Genomic DNA, 19,554 nt, shown 5'->3' with positions numbered 1-19,554 from the left:
GAAGTTGGCTGCAAAATGGAGCAGCCAGGACAAAAGCTGGCACCTCCATATGGGATGCCAGGGTTGGAAGTGGTGGCTTAACCTGCTGTGCCACAAAAATACTCCCCCAAATGGATTCAGATTTATTTGATGCCATCTGAAATATATTCTGTATACTGTAAATCTCTGAAATAAAGTGAGACACAATACTCACTCACTTCATGTATTTAGGATTTCCCATACATAAATTATTTTTAGTTATTTGAACAATTGTCTTTAGCTCTTTATCTTCTTTAGTGGCTAAGATACCATCATTCAGTGGACAATGGTGTGCCTTCTATAGATCAGGAATTGTAGAAGGCATAACAGTTAATGTGAAGACACCACTGATAAAAGAAAATTACCCTCAGTTACCACAAATACTTTTAAAATGAAAGAGAACTATGCATAATAACAAAAGTTATTTCAATTTTAGATGTAAGCATATAGAAAAGTGGTCAGTTTTGTGCAAGCAGTATACATTAGCAGATGTCTATGAGAATGCTCAGAAACTTGAATTCTTTTTATATGATTCTAACATGTTTATATTATCCCAAAATATCCTTTATTTTAATAATTAAGAATGGAGAAATGAGCATTTGACCTAGCAGTTAAGGCATCTGTTGGGATACCTGCAACCCATATCAGAATGTTCAAGTTCTGACTCTGCTGTCTGTTCCAGCTTCATGCTAATATGCGCCCTGGGAGGCAGCAGGTGTTGGCTTAAGTAATTGGGTCCCTGCCACCCACATGAGAGACCAGATTGATTACCAGGCTCATGGCTTCAGCCTGATCCATCCCTGACTGTTGTGAACATATAGGGAATGGAGCAGCAGATGGAAAATCTCTGTCTGTATATCTCCATGCCTTTTAAACAAGCTAACTAAATAAAATTTTTGAAAATTCATGCAAAAGTGGAATTAGAAGATAAGTTTATTTAAAAAAATCAAGAATGGCACTTTAATTAAAGTGGAAGAGATGAGATTATTGCTAATTTATTATTGCTAGTGGCTGAGCTTTCCTTCCAGATATAGTACTTCAGTGATTCACCCTACTTTCAGCAGAGAATAGCTAAGAAAAAGTCGGGCTCACCTTAGAATTTGACGCCTAAAGAGACAGCTTCTAGGCCTACAGGTGCTGGTGAGAGGTACCTACTGAGAAGCCACGTCAGGCCATCACTAAATTATTTCCTTCCATCCTTTGCCCACTTCGGCACTCCTGCATTCAATAAGTTTTGGGTGAGTGCTTTTAAAGTGCTAAATTCTTGAGTTAAAGGTGATAGAACTGGATCAAGAGATTTTCTCTACTCTTGAGCATAGGACCTCCATTTCACACCCATGCTGCTTTATGAACTAATGTAATATAACTTGACATAGAATAACTAGATGTGTGAACAAAAGACAACTGGACACCAATGTCATTCACCTAAAAGGGATTTATTTATCCTTGGGTAATTGTAGATTTTACAGTTTATTTAATTCATTTGAAAAGCAGAGAAAGAGAGAGACAGAGATCTTCCTTCTGCTGGTTCACTCTTCAAATGCCCACTACAGCCAGGGCTGGACCAAGCTGAGGCCAGAAGCCAGAAACTACTAACTCCAAGAAAATAGTATCTGCACAGGAACAGCTAAAATTGTCTGACAGATCACTAAAATTCTCTAATTTCTGCCAATGCTTTGGGTAGTGCAGCTAGCTACTATATCTTTCCTGCTACATCTGCATCTAGAATATTTGTTGGACACAGCTACTCCCCCAATGTGCTGAACACATTTTACTGCCTGTTTCCAAATCATCTACTAAAGAAAAAAAATTACTTTTTCAGCAAAAGAGCAAAAATAGAATTGATATCCATAGAACATAATGAAAAACAAGTCATTTTTAAAGGTTTATTTTATGTATTTGAAAGACATAATTACAGAGAGAGAGGTAGAAAGAGAGAGAGAGAGAGAGAGAGAGAGAGAGAGAATATCTTCCATCCACTGGTTCACTCCCCAAATGTCCGCAAATGCTGGAGCTGGGTCAATCTAAAGCCAGGAGCCAGGAGCTTCTTCCACATCTTCCACATGGGTGTAGGGTCTCCAAATCTCGGGCCATCTTTCATTGCATTCTCAGGTGCATTGGCAGGCAGCTGTATTGGAAGTAGAGCAGCCAGGACTTTATCTAATGCCCATATGGGATGCTGGCATTGCGGGCAGCAGCCTTACCCGCTATGACACATTGCTTGCCCCTAACATCAGTAATTTTAAGGAGAATTTGGATAAATGTCTAGGACGTGTAGAATATATATATATATATATATATATATAATCAAAATATCATTTACTATAAATAATACATATAGAATATTTGCTCATATAATATAAATATCAATATATTTGTATAAAATACACTACCTGGATATACATAGGTAAAGTTAAAAATAAAGAAAGGAAGAAATGTATTTGTACATAAATACAAAAGTGTCCAATTCAAAGTTTTGAATACTCAGCATTAAGTGATTTTAAGGTAATTAAATTGGTTTTGTTGATCAATGATTCTCCGTACATCCAATGACTGAATATACTTGCATACACAGTGATGCTTCTTTATTATCCTATAATGAAATGCATCAGTGATAAAAGCTGCCTTCATTTTTATCTAATACCAATATAATGCTGTCTTTTATAAAGAAATAAAGCCATTATAATTTATTAGCTGGCCCTATATTAGAAAATAATATAATTCAATATGTAAATACTCAAGAATAATTATAATACTTGTCAAAGCTTGCTTCTATTCATAGACTAATAGCTACAAATGAAGACAGAGACTGAGGTGTTCTGTTAGCAGTTAAGTGCATAAATGATGTTGCTATCAGTAATACTAATTTTCCAAAATGGTGAGAAACTTTTTTCATGTTTATTTATTTATTTTTCATCTGCTTGAAAGAGAGAAGGGGCAGGAGGAGAGAGAGAGAGAGAGAGAGAGAGAGAGAGAGAGAGAGAGAGATTGACTATCCTTCTGTTCTCTCCCCAAATGCCCACCACAGCCAGGGGGCTGGAGCAGGCTGACACTAGAAGCCAGAATTCCATCTGTCTCCCATGTGGGTGGCAGAGACTTAATTACTTGGGCAATCATCTGCTGCCTCCTAGTGTGCATTAGCGGGAAGCTGGATGGGATATAGAGCAGCCAGAATTTGAATGCTTGATAAAGATCTAAACAGGGGCCAGCACTGTGGTGCAGCCAGTTAAGCTACCACTGTGATTGCAGGCATCTCATATTAGAGTGCCTGGTTCAGGTCCCAGCTGTGCCACTTCCAATGCAGCTTCCTGCTAATGCACCTTGGAAGGCAGCAGATAATAGCCCAAGGACTTGGGCCCTTGCCACCCATGTGGGAGACACAGTTGGAGTTCCTGGATCCTGGCTTCAACCTGGCCCAGTCCTGGCCATTGTGGCCATTTAGAAAGTGAACCAACAGATGGAAGATCTCTTGCTTTCTCTCTCTGCGTCTCACTCTGTCTTTCAAGTAAAGAGATAAATCTTTAAAAAAAGAGAAAAAGCTGTAAACAAAACAAATATCACTACATCCTTGCTTTAAAAGTTTATTGCTTTCTTGAAAAATGTATTGAATGCTAAAACAGTACAAGTATTTTCTGTTCATATATAAGTAAACTCAGATAATTATGAATATTCCCAACATGAATATCTCATAGGGATGTTCAGAAGGTTGGCAGAATACTGGATATTTTATGATTTATTATTCATGACTATCTTGTATTTTGTAGAATGTCTAGCATATTGCAATACCTACATGACTCTTCCTCATTGTGACATATAAAAGTCCTCCCTGTTCCTTGAGTAGGGCCATATGATTTCATTCCTAAAAAGGTCTGAGAACTGAGCCTTTGGCTTTATATTAGAAGTAGGAAAGAGGAGGGTCCAGCAAAGGAGACTGAGAAGGAGTTGTAAGAATGAAGGAGAAGCCAGCTGGGGTCAGCTCCAGGACGCTAGGCTTGTTTGAAAGGGGGGAATAGTTAAAATTGCTGCTGATTGGCACTCTGGCCTCAGGATCAGCCTTTAAGGCATTCGGATCCAGCTGAAAAGCCCATGAGAGTATTTCAGGCATGGAAAGCCAAGACACTCTGACAAAAAAAAAAAAATGACCTCAATGAAAGATCTCTGCGTCTGAGATCCCAGTGGAAAGAAGGAGGTACCTTTCTCCGAAGGGAGGAGAGAACTTCCACTTTGACTATGACCTTGTCTAAATATGATCAGAGTCAGCAAACTCAAAAGGCCTCCATAGCCTTGGCAACTCATGACAAGAGCCTTGAGTGATTACTGATGCCATAAACAAGAGTGTCAATTTGTTAAGTCAACAACAGGAGTCACTGTGCACTTACTCCTCATGTAGGATCTCTGTCCTTAATGTGCTGTACATTGTGATTTAACGCTATAACTAGTACTCAAACAGTATTTTTCACTTTGTGTTTCTATGTGGGTGCAAACTGTTGAAATCTTTACTTAATATATGCTAAATTGATCTTCTGTATATAAAGATAATTGAAAATGAATCTTGATGTGAATGGAAGGGGAGAGGGAGTGGGAGATTGGAGGGTTGTGGGTGGGAGGGAAGTTATGGTGGGGGGAAGCCATTGTAATCCATAAGCTGTACTTTGGAAATTTATATTCATTAACTAAAAGTTTAAAAAAAAAAAAAAACAGCTGGAAGTTCAGACTCTGAAAAAAAAAAGTGCTGCTGATTGGCCATTGTCATGTTGTAAAGGATACAAATCTATTTTACATTCCAAGGTAGCTTTTCCCTTCCTACGTTAGTATGGTTTTATTTTTTAAAAAGACCTTTCTTATTTACTTGAAAGGCAAAATTATAGAGAGAGGTAGAGACAGAGAGAGAGAGAGAGAGGTCTTTCATTCCCTGATTCACTCCCCAATTGTCTGTAACAGCCAGAGCTGAGCTGATCTGAAGCCAGGAGCCAGGAGCTTTTCCAGATTTTCTACACGGGAAGAGGGGCCCAAGGACTTGGGCCATCCTCCACTGCCATCCCAGGTGCATCAGCAGGGAGCTCATCAGAAGTGGCACAGCTGGGACTTGAACTGGTGCCCACATGGGATGCCAGTTCTGGAGGCCCTGGCTTTAACCTACTGTGCCACAGTACCAGCCCTGGTAGTATGGTTTTAATATGCCTATTGTTTGGCCAGTGTCATTAATCAGTTAGCAAAAGAGTTTGCATTTTTAGTGCTATAGTTTTACATGAGGCAGTTACAGCAATAATTCTTTAAATTGCCTTTGTGGGAGGATTTTTTTATCAGCATTTGCAAATTTATTTTTTTAAAATCCAAGTTATCTTCAAAATTGGAAAAATCTTAATTACTTTTATATATGGTTCCTTAAGACCTCAATCACTTTTGTGTTTTGAAATGAAATAATTTATGTGAGGTGAAAACACTGCTGAACATATTGTTTTTCCTTAGTTTAGATTTAGAATTTATTTACTTTATTGATTCCATTATTTACTTTATTGATCACTTTATTGATGTGTACTATCAGACAATTGCAAAAAAAAGAACACTTAAAATGTTCCTAAGATACAGTGGCTTGCTTTATTTTAAAGTTAATTTTATGGACTATTGGGATTGAGAGATATATAATTGAATATTTAAACTTAATAGAATAATATTGATTGTTTTAAACTTTAAAATATGGTGCATATTTAATTTTTGACCTAGTATAACCTTAAAACACTTTTTTCACATGTATCATAACTTGACATTCCAAATGGATGGGAACAAATTAATAATTACACTAAAATGATTATTTTAAAAAGTTATTTATAGAAATAATAACAGGATTTTTCAGTCCCAGTGTTTCAAATGACATGTAGCTTGGTGGTTTGATATATTTTGTCTGTTTAATTGTAGGTGTCTGTGGAAGAGTTAGAACACAGTGTTAGTATCAAAATAGCTCAGGAACCTGTGATGAATATAAATAAACCTGGAAGCCTTTTTAAGCCTACAAATGGATTTCTGGAAACCAAAGTGTACTTTGCAGGATTACCTCGGAAAGTGCAAAATGCTCTCATTAAACCGGTAATGATCCAAGCTTGTACAAGTATATCATTCTCCATGGCTGAATTCCATTTGTCTGTAATAGGTTTGAAGATGTGTTTTTCTGAGAGTCAGTAGAAGTTATTTTGTTAAACATACCAAGTGTGACAATTTGAATTGAACATGGAAAAATAACATTAGTGACCCTTGAAATTATATTAAGGAAATAAGAAAATGGATGTCGGGTTTTTATGCCCATTTAGATCTCCAGTGTTACTCATGGAGAAGTGAGTTTTTTAAAAAAAATTTAAAGTCTCACTTCAGTGTTAATCTTTTAATAGCTACACATAGAAAACATATATTACAGAAACTAGTCAAAGAAATTTATCATATCTATTGTAAGCCTTAAATATGAGAGTTTAAGGATAGCAATAAGGTGAACTTTATTATTAAAAATTTATAGAAGGTATAACAGATAATTTTCTCAATATAATATTTGTTTAATAACTGTGGAATAGGTTTCATGAAGGAGATTAATTGTCCTTGGAAATTTTTAGAATTTTCTTTGAAATCATAGGTCTGCCAGATAAACTTTCTGATTTAACTTACATATTTACTACTTTTATATCAGTCTTTCACTTCTGGAAATTCATAGTTAGTTTTATTTATTTATTTATTTTATTTATTTGAAATCAGAGTCACAGAAAGAGGGAGAGACAGAGAAATAGAGAGAGAGGGAGAGAGAAAGAGAGAGAGAGAGAGAGAGATCTTCCATCTGCTGCTTCATTCCCCAAATGGCCACAGTGGCTAGGGCTGGGCCAGACCGAAGCCAGGAGCCAAGTGCTGCTTCTCGGTGTCCCACATGAGTGCATGGGCCCAAGTACTTCTGCTGCTTCCCCAGGTGCATTAGCAGAGAGCTGGATGGGAAGTGGAGTAGCAGGGACTTGAGTTGGTGCCCAAATGTGATGCCGGCTTCACGGGTGGTGGTGTTACCCACTATGCCACAATGCCAGCACCCCTACTTTTAACTTTTAAAAGATTCCTATATTATGATTTTGTACCTGAATTAATTAGTCCCTGTCAGAATGAATATGCCTGCTCTCTGAAGTTGATAAATCAAGACCCTTTAAACATGAAGCAAATTACTCAAGAATAATCAAACATTTATGGAATAGTTACTGTATGTCTTAAGTCTGGCAGGATGCTTTGGTGTAGGCCTTAGCCTGCAACAGTTTTGTTTCGGAAGGAGTTTAGAATTTGATTTGCAAAACATATGTATATTGTAAATGTAACTAAAGAAAAACAAAAAAACAGCTTAGAGCCCAGGGCAGTGGCTAGAAGCTTGTATAGAACTTGAGAGGAGGAAAGTTACTGCTGGATGGCATAGAACAGACAGGTAAAACCTGAGGTGCTGAAACTCATTAGGGTTCTATTGGACACTTAGGATGGCATAAACTCATGTTTGCTGAGAAAGACTGTCCATCTGAAAGGCAACTTGAAGGATTTAGATTCAATTCAAAATAAATAAAATAAAGGATTTTCTATCCAAATGAAATCCATACCAATAGTCAGTTAAGTAACTTATCAGTCTAACTTGCTTACAATGTGCTCCATGACCTACGTTTTAATTTGTTAGATTAATCCTCGTCTAGATGGATGCATACGAGGCTGGAATTTGATGAAACAAGGGGCTTCTGGAGTAAAGGAAATTATTCAGCAAAAACAAAAGAAGCATTGCCTCGTCACTGTGGAGAAGGGTTCCTACTACCCTGGCTCTGGAATTGCTCAATTTCACATAGATTATAGTAAGTGATTTCCCGTTTTTCTCCTTCTTTTCTAAGGACTACATTTATTTGTCGACAAACAGCAATTCCTTTGGTAAACAGGGAGTGCTTAACATGTGTCTTATGTTTATTCCTCCTGTTGAACAATTCTTATAAAATTTTCCAGTGTAATAGAAAAAAAATATAAAGACCATTGAACATGCTTATGTTATTTAAGCTTTATTGAAACAGCTTGATTCATTCTGCTTATATTCACTTGATCTATTTTAAAGTTTCCTGATTTCTCAGTTGTTAAGGCTACCAGTTACTGCACTAAAGGGATTCACCTTCATTTCTAGAGTTTCCATTTGATCTGTGTTCATCACATTTACCTCTGTTCTAAAATTTCTCATCCGGGGCAGGCATTTGGCCTAGAGTTAAGCTGCTGCTTGGATACCTGTATTCTTTTTTGAGTGCCTGGTTTCAGTCCCTGGCTTCTATCCTTCCAACTAACATGCACCATGGTAGGTAGCAGGTAATGGCTCAAGCAGTTGGATTCTTATCACTCACTTGGGAGACCTGGATAGAGTTCCCAGCTTTGAGCTTTGACTTGGACCAACACTGACTGTTGTGGGTATTCAGTAATTGAACCAGTAGATGGACATTCTGTCTCTGTCTCTACCTTTCAAGCTTAATAAACAAGTGAATAAAACTTCTCATCTATTTATTTATTATTCAGCTTATCCACACTCTAGCCTTCAACATAGTCATCATAATTATTTTAAATTCCCTGTCTAGAAGTTTCTATATCTATGTCATATTTGCATCTAATCATATTGATTACTTTGTGTCTTTACTAGGTGTGGTTTCTTCTTGCTTCTTTGTGTATTATGTAACTTTTGGTTTTGAGATGGGCATCTTATGTAGAAAAGTGAAGACTGACATAAATAAATAATATATCTGGATTGTATGTGGAAATGAGCATACCACTTCTTTTGCTAGGCTTCTATTGAGGGAGGTTGAACTAGTTGGGTTTTCTTGTTTCTAGGATTACATACAGTGTGCTACAGGCTTCAGACTCCTTTAATACTACCACCTGTTTAGGGTACATGTTGGTTTTCTCAAGAGTTTTTCTTAACAGTTGATCAGTATCAAGTTATTTCTAATAGCAGCTCAATTTTAGGCACTCCCTTCATGATAATGCCCCGAGTGCTCTTACAGATTCCCCACAGAGTGCTGTTACTTAATACTTACGTCTGCTAGTGGAGGAGGTAATCTAAAACTGTAAAACAGTATAGTTCTGCCTGCAGGCATATAGACTTACCTCTCAGGGTACAGCCTAAGAATTAATCAACGAATCATGGGGCTCCAAACCCATAAGAATCAATGTATAAACACCATCTTCACTATTACAATGATTGACTTAAATGTTAAAGGCAACAGATAGACCAGTCTAAGTTTAAAAGGGACGACATAAATAACATCAAGTACCCAGGGTAAAAATAATAGGAATAAAAAAGGAAGGAGGGAGCAACATGGGAAGCAGTCCACACAACAGACTCCTAGAATGACTGTCACAGTAAATAACACTCTGACCTTAGAATCAACCCATAAGGCCACCTGGTCGGGCTGAATGGCCTGCGAGAGCATCTCAGGCATGGAAAGACAAGACTCTGTGGAAAAAAAAATCCTATACAGAGGATCTCTGTGAGACCTCAGAGGAAAGGAAGGGTCATCAAAGAAGGAGACACTCTTCTCTAAAGGGAGAGGAGAACATCCACTTTGCTTATGGCCACGTCCAAATATCAACGAAATCTACGGTCACAGAAGGCTTCCATAGCCTTGGTAGCCCATGCCAAGAGCCTCGGATGATCACTGACGTCATAAAAAAGGAGTATTAATTGTTAAAGGAACAACAGTAGTCACTATGCACTCGCTCCCCATTTGCAGTCGATTCTCTGTCCCTATTGAATTGCAGTATGAAAATCGACTGCAAATTCTCTCCCCAAACTGTACTGTATATGTTGTGTGTGGGTGTGGGGGCAAATTGTTGAAATCTATGATTAGCAGAGAGTTGGTCCTCTCTCTATATAAAGTCATACTAAAAGTAATCCATAATGAAGAAGGAAATGGGAGAGGGAATGGGAGGTGGGATGGAAGTGGGGTGGGAGGCATGGGGGAAAGAACCACTGTATTCTTAAAGTTGTACCTATGTAAAAATGCATTCATTAAATTTAAAAAAAAAAAAACATCTGCTAGCAAGGTACAGGGTCTGGGGGTCAGGGAAATAGTCCTTATCTTTCTATACAGATTCAGTTACACAGGTGCTGTATGCCTGAATCACAGGACTGTGTGTTTCTCATTGATCCAGTGGTCAGGAACAAGATGTTTTCCTGTTCTTCTTCTGTAGTAGAGAGCTTTCTTTCTTTTTTTCTTTTTTATTAATCTGTCTCTCCTGTTTCCTTTCCCTACTATGAACGTGCAATGGCTCTAAACGTGAGAACTAATGACAGGGTTACTGCCCTTCCCCTAATGCTTTAGGCTTTTATTGTGCAGGAGGCAGAGAAGGATCTGGAAGGGGCTTTGTGCCCTCCTCCATCTGCTGCTGCTCCCAGGACTGCACCAGGAGGGAAGCTTGCTCTGGTTCTTTTCCCTGACCCCAGTATTTCTCTTGAGCACTGAGTATGATGTGGATCTGAATTTCCCTCCTGTCTCTAGTTTTAAGGGCTTCTATACTCTTACACAATCCCCCAAGTGCGCTTCAGCAATTTGTTAAAAGCTTTACCTAGATTATTCTGACCAAATTGTATGGCATATGGTGTCTTCCCTAGGTAACAAATTGCTCTCTTCTTGTCTCTCCTTGGAAACACTTATCATTCTTTGGGTTTCTGGTTAGTTGATTGCTCTGCAATAATCAGGTCTTTAATAGTTCAAGAGAAGTTGTGTTTATGCTGATAATTTGGTTTTTGTTGGTGTTGTAAGGCTGGGATTAGTGTTTATTCCAGTTTCTACAACCTAAACAGAGTAGCAAATCTTGCCACACAGATGCTAGGTTTTTACCTTTACAAATAATACCTCTGTGAACATCATGGAAGATATATCCTAGTACCCTTATTTGATTAATTTTATAGGAGAAAATCTGGAATTAGATTATCTCCATCAAATATTATGCAAAGGTATACTTACTACATATCTTTTATCAATTTTTAATCCAATCTTTTATCAATTAATAATTTATGTGCAGAATGAGAATGTTTGTTCTTGAAATTTGTCTCTAATCTGATTTTAAAATAAATTTTTTAGCTTTCAATATTATTTTCCTAATTTCTACTGAAGTTATATATTTTTCCATATGTTTATTGGCTACTTGTATATTTTAAAAATATTTTTAAAGATTTATTCATTCATTCATTCATTCGAGTGACAGAGCAACATAGAGAGAGGGGGAGACAGAGAGAGATCTTCCTAGGCTGAGCCATACCTTTCCAGTATGGGATGCCAGCATTGCAAGTGGTGACTTAACCTGCTATACTCTAAAACTAGCTCCAGTTTTTAAATTTTTATTTGAAAGACAGAGAGACAGAGACAGACATATATTTTTATCTTTCCTAAATGCCCACAACAGATAGGGCTGCACCAGGTCCAAGCCAAAAGCCAGGAACTCAATCTGGGTCTACCACATGGAAAGCAGATAACCCTAGTATTTGAGCCACCACCTGCTGCCTCCCAGGGTGCACATCAGAAGAAAGAGAATAGGGAGCAGATAGGAGACTGGAACTTAAGCACTCCAATAAAGGATGCAGGCATCCCAATCAGTGTCTTAACCACTATCCCAGATGCCTGCCTCTGTTTGTCCATTTTATTTGTTTTATCCAATTGTCTTTATTTGTTTTAGGAGTTCATTTTTTGAGCTACTAGTAATTTCCATTATCAACCAAGTTAGTGTCAATATGATATCTCTGCATTAAAACAAAATTTCTATTTTAAATATACTTATTTGTAGTCTTAAAAAGGACTTACTACAGTTTTTTAAAAATATTTATTTATTTATTTATTTATTTATTTGAAAGTCAGAGCTACAGAATAGGGTAAGAGACAGAGAGAATAAAGAGAGATAGAGATCTTCCATCCTCTGGTTCACTTCCCAGATGGTTGCAATGAGCAGGGCTGGGCCAGGCCAAAGTCAGCAGCAAAAAGCTTCATCTGGGGCTCCCACGTGGCTGGCAGAGACCCAAATACTTGGGCCATCTTCGGCTGCTTTTTCTCAGGGCATTAACAGGGAGATGGATAGGAAGTGGAGTAGCTGGGACACATATGGGATGCCGACATCAAAGGCAGCAGCTTTACCCACTAGGCCATAATGCCAGCTCTGTTACTACAGCTATAAGAAAGACCTTTCTCCAGTGATTTCTGTTTTCCTAACAAATTACTAAAATGCCTTTAACCTTGCTCGTCATATGAAGGATTTAAAAAACTGTTTAAATGGGGTGATGATTGAATACATGAAAAAAGTAAGCCCACAATGATTGTTCAAAGGAAAAGTTCCTGAAAAGAAAATGAAAACGTTACACTATACCTGAGAAAATACTCTTTTATAAGTACTTAGTTTTTTCATGGGAAACTTGAAGTACTATATAATTAATAATTAATGTTACATTATAATTTCTATACATTTGCATGTTCACTTTAGTTTGAGTGTTCATTATCTCACAGTGATTATATGTATTTCTTTCTAGTAGGATTTATAGGATTATAGAGAAAATATATAATGGTATTACATTTAGCTAAATGGAAAAGAATCTCGTAAAAGAAAAAAAGTATTTTCTTCATTCCTATTCACCTTTTTTTTTTTTAAATCTTTTTTGACAGGCAGAGTGGATAGTGAGAGAGAGACAGAGAGGAAGGTCTTCCTTTTTGCCGTTGGTTCACCCTCCAATGGCCGCTGTGGCCGGCACATCTCGCTGATCCGAAGCCAGGAGCCAGGTGCTTCTCCTGGTCTCCCATGCGGGTGTAGGGCCCAAGCACTTGGACCATCCTCCACTGCACTCCCGGGCCATAGCAGAGAGCTGGCCTGGAAGAGGGGCAACCGGGACAGAATCCGGCGCCCCAACCGGGACTAGAACCCGGTGTGCCAGTGCCGCAAGGTGGAGGATTAGCCTGTTAAGCCATGGCGCTGGCCCCTATTCACCCTTTCAAAGGCCCAAAGTGATTTTTAATCTTTGCTATATTATAAAGATATATTATATCTTTACTATATTACTTTGCTATATTAAATGATGAAGACTTCATTGTGAACTAATTTTTTTTAAGACTCAACTACTTTGAAACATATTAATTCAGCAAATATTTATTTAGTGGCTGCCATGGAAAACAAAAGCATGATGTCAAAGACATGTACCTTTTCAAGGCTGCACTTTAGTGCAGTGATCAACTTAGCCGTCATGTAAAAGGTTGACAAGGGTTATGATGAGAAAATCAAAGAACAGAAGTTTCCAATCTGATTTCTTTCTTTTTTTTTTTTTAAAGATTGTATTTATTTATTCGAAAGTCAGAGAGTTACACAGAGAGAAGAGAGGCAGAGAGAGAGAGAGAGAGAGAGAGGTCTTCCATCTGATGGTTCACTCCCCAATTGGCCGCAATGGCCCGAGCTTTGCCAATCTGAAGCCAGGAGTCAGGAGCTTCTTCCAGGTCTCCCACATGGGTGCAGGGGCCCAAGCACTTGGGCCATCTTCTACTGCTTTCCCAGGCCATAGCAGAGACTTAGATCGGAAGAGGAACAGCCGGGACTAGAACTGGCGCCCATACGGGATGCTGGCGCTTCAGGCCAGGGCGTTAACCCGCTGCGCCACAGTGCTGGCCCCTCTAATCTGATGTCAAAATCACCAGCTGACTTCAAAATATTTCTCTATTCTTGTACGGTCCTATTGCTTTATGTGTATACGTCATCTTTCCTGACATGCTAGTATGAGTGGTTGGCATGGTGGTGGAAGCTATAGCCACATTTCTCCCTAGAAATATTACAATGAATTGTCTGAACTTCCCTCTAAATGTATATTTTAAAATACAACTTCTCCGAGCTTTTGAACAAGAGAGAAGGAGGAACTTTGAAAGAGCAAATAAGGAAAATTGCTAATAAACTGAACACCATGAACCAGAATTTCATGGAAGGATATAAGGATTGGGACACATGTGTGTGTCTTGCTGGTATTTAAAGAGACTTATGTTTTGGTTTGCCTAAATGATATAGACCTTTGAAAAGGGAACTGAAATCTTTCATATTTCACCAGGAAAGCTTTGAATATTAATTAGATTATAAGAATTGCTCCCAGTGCATTTAGCAGTTTATTGATCCTGCCTCTGTTTCCATGTTTTATAAACAGATAACCTATCCTATGTTGAAGATTGGCAAGTCAATGTGACCTTGAAGATCCGCCCGTCTGCAGGCACTGGTGTTATGCTTGCCTTGGTTTCTGGTAACACAGTGCCATTTGCCTTGTCCTTGGTACAGTCCACCTCTGAAACTTCTCAGGTAACTTTACTCTAAACCTGTATTGAACCTTGTTTTGCTTGTTTCTGTTTGTTATTTTTGAAATTAATCTAATTATAATATTTACTTCAAAGGGTTAATTTAAAGATTTGTGGCATAATTTGTGAATAGTATTTGGCACAATCTTAAGCATGTTATTAGGGATCCAAAAAATGTCCATAATTATTGACTTATTTACAAGATCTGTACCAAAAATTAAGGAGAGAAGGGACGGTAGAGCTAAGGTGAAGGGACACACACAGGCTGCTTGGCACCAGCAGAGTATATAGAGGTCCATCCTTATTCAGAATCCTTGGAGCAGCGTGGGAATTAGTCTGTACTAAAGACGAGAAGTAGGCCGGCGCCGCGGCTCACAAGGCTAATCCTCCGCCTTGCGGCACCAGCACACTGGGTTCTAGTCCCGGTTGGGGCGCCGGATTCTGTCCCGGTTGCCCCTCTTCCAGGCCAGCTCTCTGCTGTGGCCCGGGAGTGCAGTGGAGGATGGCCCAAGTGCTTGGGCCCTGTACCCGCATGGGAGACCAGGAGAAGCACCTGGCTCCTGGCTTTGGATCAGCGCGATGTGCCGGCCGCGGCGGCCATTGGAGGGTGAACCAACGGCAAAAAGGAAGACCTTTCTCTCTGTCTCTCTCTCACTGTCCACTCTGCCTGTCCAAACAAAAAAAAAAAGGAGAGAAGAGAAGTGAGACTGATAACAATTCACTCCCAGATTATGTAGTGTTTAATTATAGTGTTTTGTGCTTCCTTGAACTTGTAATCATTTCTCTCATGAGCACATTAGGAAATAAGAGAGAAAACTAATACTGATCCACTTGGCGTCTTGCCTGCAACTCCTATAGGATATTACAAAGAAGATCAGGAAAGTCATGGATAAAAGGAAACTTATATAAAAGATATCAGAACATCTATATTATTCAGACATTTATTAGAGGCTGATAGTCCTTTCCATGTGTCATCCACAGTGAATTCCAACAAGTTACAGCAAGAAGCGTATGTTAGGCCAGCGCCACGGCTCAATAGGCTAATCCTCTGCCTTGCGGTGCCGGCACCCCCGGTTCTAGTCCCGGTCGGGGTGCCGGATTCTGTCCCGGTTGCCCCTCTTCCAGGCCAGCTCTCTGCTGTGGCCAGGGAGTGCAGTGGAGGATGGCCCAAGTGCTTGGGCCCTGCACCCGCATGGGAGACCAGGAGAAGCACCTGGCTCCTGCCTTCAGATCAGTGCGATGCGCCGGCCATAGCACGTCGGCCTTGGCGGCCATTGGAGGGTGAATCAACGGCAAAGGAAGACCTTTCTCTCTGTCTCTTTCTCTCTCACTGTCCACTCTGCCTGTCCAAAAAAAAAAAAAAAAAAAAAAAAGAAGCTTATGTTTATGCCTGAGTTGGCTTGAATTGAATAATGCATACAGTAGTGAAAAAAGGAGTACTATTTACATCTTAAAAAGACAATGGGGAGCGGGAGCAAGTTCTAGTGGTTAACCATAAACAACTTAAAGTCCCACTGACTGGTGTTTTTTGTTTTTTGTTAATCTATAATTTACAAGTTTACTACATTTGGATTTCAGGAGTTTTTTTTTTTGCCTTTTTTTAAAATTCTTATCTTCAACATTACATTCAAACACTAGAGAAGGTTAATTCATGTCATGTCTTTGATATTTATTTTACCCTGTCTGTGTTTGTCTCCTTGCTCTTTCTTCAAGTCAGATTCCCTTTTCAAATTCTAGTTACAATGTTTCATAATGGTATTTCACCTACCATTGATCTTTCTGGAGTATTTTATGAAATAACCATCTCCTTTAAGAAATTTAACAATAACAAGTTTCCTCAAATAACCCCTATTTGTGAAGTACAGACTTTTCACTTAACGTAGATACCTTGGATTCCAAGTGTACATTTCAGGCTGTCTTTGTACCATCTGGGAATCATTGTAAAACCAATCTCTCTAGTTTTGATTTTCTTTGTTCTTTTACTTTTTACATTTGCTCTGTCACATATGAGCTATCTGTATACATCACTATCAACAAACTGCTATTTCAGGCATATCAGCGGTTTGAAAATTCAGCGACATGAATATGTTTTCCTTTTTGAGAATTTTCTGGTAGATGCTCTGACTTACTGCCCGGGATCCCTGGGGTTTCTTTCTCAAGGCATCGTCTTGCACTTTGTCCCAAATCTATGGGACTGTTTCTGTGACAGAGACAAACCCTTGATCTTGCTGGCATGTGCTTAGTAAAGCACTTCAAATTTTCCACGTTACTCCAGCAAACAGTAATCAGCTCCTTTTTTTCCATATATGAGTTTTGAAATTAAAAGGCTTATAAACATATGCCAGAGCCAGAAAGATACTACTGCAGGTGCCCATTGTTAGTAAAACAACTCTGTTGGTTGAATTTTCAGAAGCCAGTTTACATTTTCATCTTAGGTAAACCTGCAGTTTGTAAAAGCTAATGTATATATTAAAATTATGATTATTATTATATTAATAATTTTAATACAACATGAGGGCTTTATAATTTTTTTTCTCCTTAAGATTCAGTTTTTTGGGGTTGGGCATTGTGCTGTAGCGTTAAGCTGCTGTTGGGTTCAAGTCCTGCCTCTGCTTCCAATCCAAAACCTGTTAACGCACATTCTGGGAGGCAGCAGATGATGACTGACATGCCTGGAAGTCTGCAGAGGATGGCTGAAGTGCTTGGGTCTCAGCCTTCCATGTGGGATACAGAAGGAGTTCCAGCCTCTGTGCGTGGCCTGGCCCGGCTTGGCTATTGTAGGTATCTGGGGAGTTAATCAGTGTATGAATGATCTCTCTCTCTCTCTGTGGGTCTCTCTGTCTCTGTCTCTCTCTCCCTCTGTGTTGCTCTGCCTTTCAAATAAATAAAAATAAACAGCTTTTATGTAGTTTTTTAATTTCAAAATTCAAAATCTCTCTTAACTGGCATTACTCTTGGTATTTGCTTATATTGGGCCTTTGCTCTTCAGGATATTCTGGTATCTGTTGAAAATAGAGTAATATACCAGCTCGAGTCCATAAGTCTGTGTTCTGGTCAACAATCGCAATTGGAATTTAGTGTCAGCAGAAACCATCTGGAGCTGTCAACTCCACTTGTAAAAGATGTCATCTTCTCTGAAGACCTTCAGAGACATCTTGCTGTTTTGGACGAAGCAATGAAAGGAGCAGTGACCACTTATCTGGGTGGCCTTCCAGGTAATGTTACTTTTTCTTTTAGTTTTAAAAAAACTATCTTAATCAAATTTAGGATGTTTTAAATATATACTTTTAGCAAAAAGACATCAGAAGGGAATATAGAATTTCAATATCTGTTTTTTTTCTGGAAGCTTATACTGTCATTTTTTTGGAAAAATCTCTTTAATATCTGCATTAAAAATTGTATATAGCAATGGGGCACCGTGTGATATTTTAATACATGTGTACATTATATAATATCTAAGAGGATAGATATATATATATGGATTTCCTCATTTAATAGTTCTTTATTATAAAAACATTCAAAATCCTATTTTCAAAGATTTATTTATAAAGAAGAGAGAGAAAGAGAGAGATAGTCCATTTGCTGGTTCACTCCCATAATGGCAACCAGCAGGGCTGGTCCAGACCAAAGCCAGGAGCTGGAAACTCCATACTGCTCTCCCACGTGTGTGACAGGGGCCCAAGTACTTGAGCCACCTCTGCTGGCTTTCCATGCGCATTAGTAAGAAGCTGGATCAGGAACAGAGCAGCCAGGACTCTAACAAGCACTCCTATGGGACGCCAGCATCCCGAGTGGCAGCTCAGTCCGCTGCACCACCACAGTGCTACACCCAGTGTTTTGTTTTAGAAAGAAATACATAGTATGTTGTCTTCAGTCACCCTACTGTTTAATAGAACTCCAGAACCTCTTACTCCTTTCTAATTCCATCTTAATCCTCAATAATTTACCCTTCCCCATTCTTCCGCCTTAATATTGTGTTACTATATTTTGTTTGTTTTTAATGGTGAACCAAAACTGACCGTTCCGTATTTGGCTCTCCTAGTCAGAAAGGATGATCCATGTCCTCCTCACAATAGCCTTGATGGTGCAGTATTTATTCTTCCACTCATTCATCATTTATCCCATAGTTATTCATTCGTTATTCTGTCTGTTTAACACTTATCCAATATATATCAAGACCTTATGTCTCAAATACCAGGGATATAGTAATACATAGATATGGCCCCTGCTATTAAAGCTTTTACTGTCTAGTATAAGAGAGAGATGTTAGACAAATGATTAAGAAAATATCAAAATAATAAAAATTTTGATCATTTCTGTAAATGAAAACTTTTTGTTGTTTTTTTGAGCTTAAAAATGGAGATTTGACTTGGTTATGGGGATCAGGAACAATATTTCTGAATACAAGGTTAAAATATAAATGTGATATTTGAAGGATTAGATGAATTTGACCAGGTGGTGTCATACAAGTAAAATGGCACAAAATGAGAAAAGCTTGTGCTTGAGAACTACACAGAAGATTCTTAGGGTTAAAGCATACTGAGCAAGTGGTCGGTAGTGCAGGATGAGGCTGTGAACTGAGTGGGTGGATGGCAGGTTTGTAGATCTGGTTCAGGGCCTTATAACAGACACAAGAATGAGGTAAAAGTCTGAGACTATTACATCAATATTACACATTGTGAAAATTCACTCTGGAGGGCTAGGTGGAGCCACAGGTGGTGCAGCTGAGAACTGGGCAGCTGTTGGGCGTTCAGGTAAAGAAGCTGTCTTAGCAGCAGGAGGAAATGCACAGCATTGACAGGTGCATGGTAAAACGTGCAGGCACTGTGCAGAGTGTTCCTCATGAACTAAGTCACTCATTCATCAGAATGGTGCAAGAAACCAGCACTGAGGATCCCCATTTTACAGATGAGGAAGGGGAGGAAACTATGCAACTGCAGACAGTATGCATTGAACAGACTGGAGACGTATGTAAGAAACCAAATAAATAAGATTAAATGACTGAAAGACATTAAGGATGGCTTTAAGTGTCTGTCATTAGCAGTTGCTGGACTGGATATCCTTAACAACATAGAGAAAACTAAGAGAATCAGTAATTTAAAGGTTTTTTTTAACTTTTATTTAATGCATATAAATTTTCAAAGTACAGCTTATGGATCACAATGGCTTCCCCTCACCATAACTTCCCTCCCACCCACAACCCTCC

The 19,554-nt window shown here is 38.7% G+C and overlaps 1 protein-coding gene across 1 annotated transcript in view; it reads left to right on the top strand.

Moving 5' to 3' along the window:
• Positions 1-19,554, top strand: part of PROS1 (protein S) — a 105,573-nt gene that overhangs the window by 65,937 nt on the left and 20,082 nt on the right. The window contains exons 11-14 of the mRNA XM_062206696.1: positions 5,935-6,102; positions 7,697-7,865; positions 14,204-14,352; positions 17,338-17,563. Of these exons, the coding sequence (XP_062062680.1) occupies positions 5,935-6,102; positions 7,697-7,865; positions 14,204-14,352; positions 17,338-17,563 (712 nt within the window). The remainder of the gene's footprint in view (positions 1-5,934; positions 6,103-7,696; positions 7,866-14,203; positions 14,353-17,337; positions 17,564-19,554) is intronic.

Source organism: Lepus europaeus, chromosome 2 (genome assembly GCF_033115175.1).
Source record: "Lepus europaeus isolate LE1 chromosome 2, mLepTim1.pri, whole genome shotgun sequence".
Classification (NCBI taxonomy): domain Eukaryota; kingdom Metazoa; phylum Chordata; class Mammalia; order Lagomorpha; family Leporidae; genus Lepus; species Lepus europaeus.
Note: the sequence above shows the minus strand (reverse complement) of the source record. Positions and strands in the feature narration are given on the sequence as shown.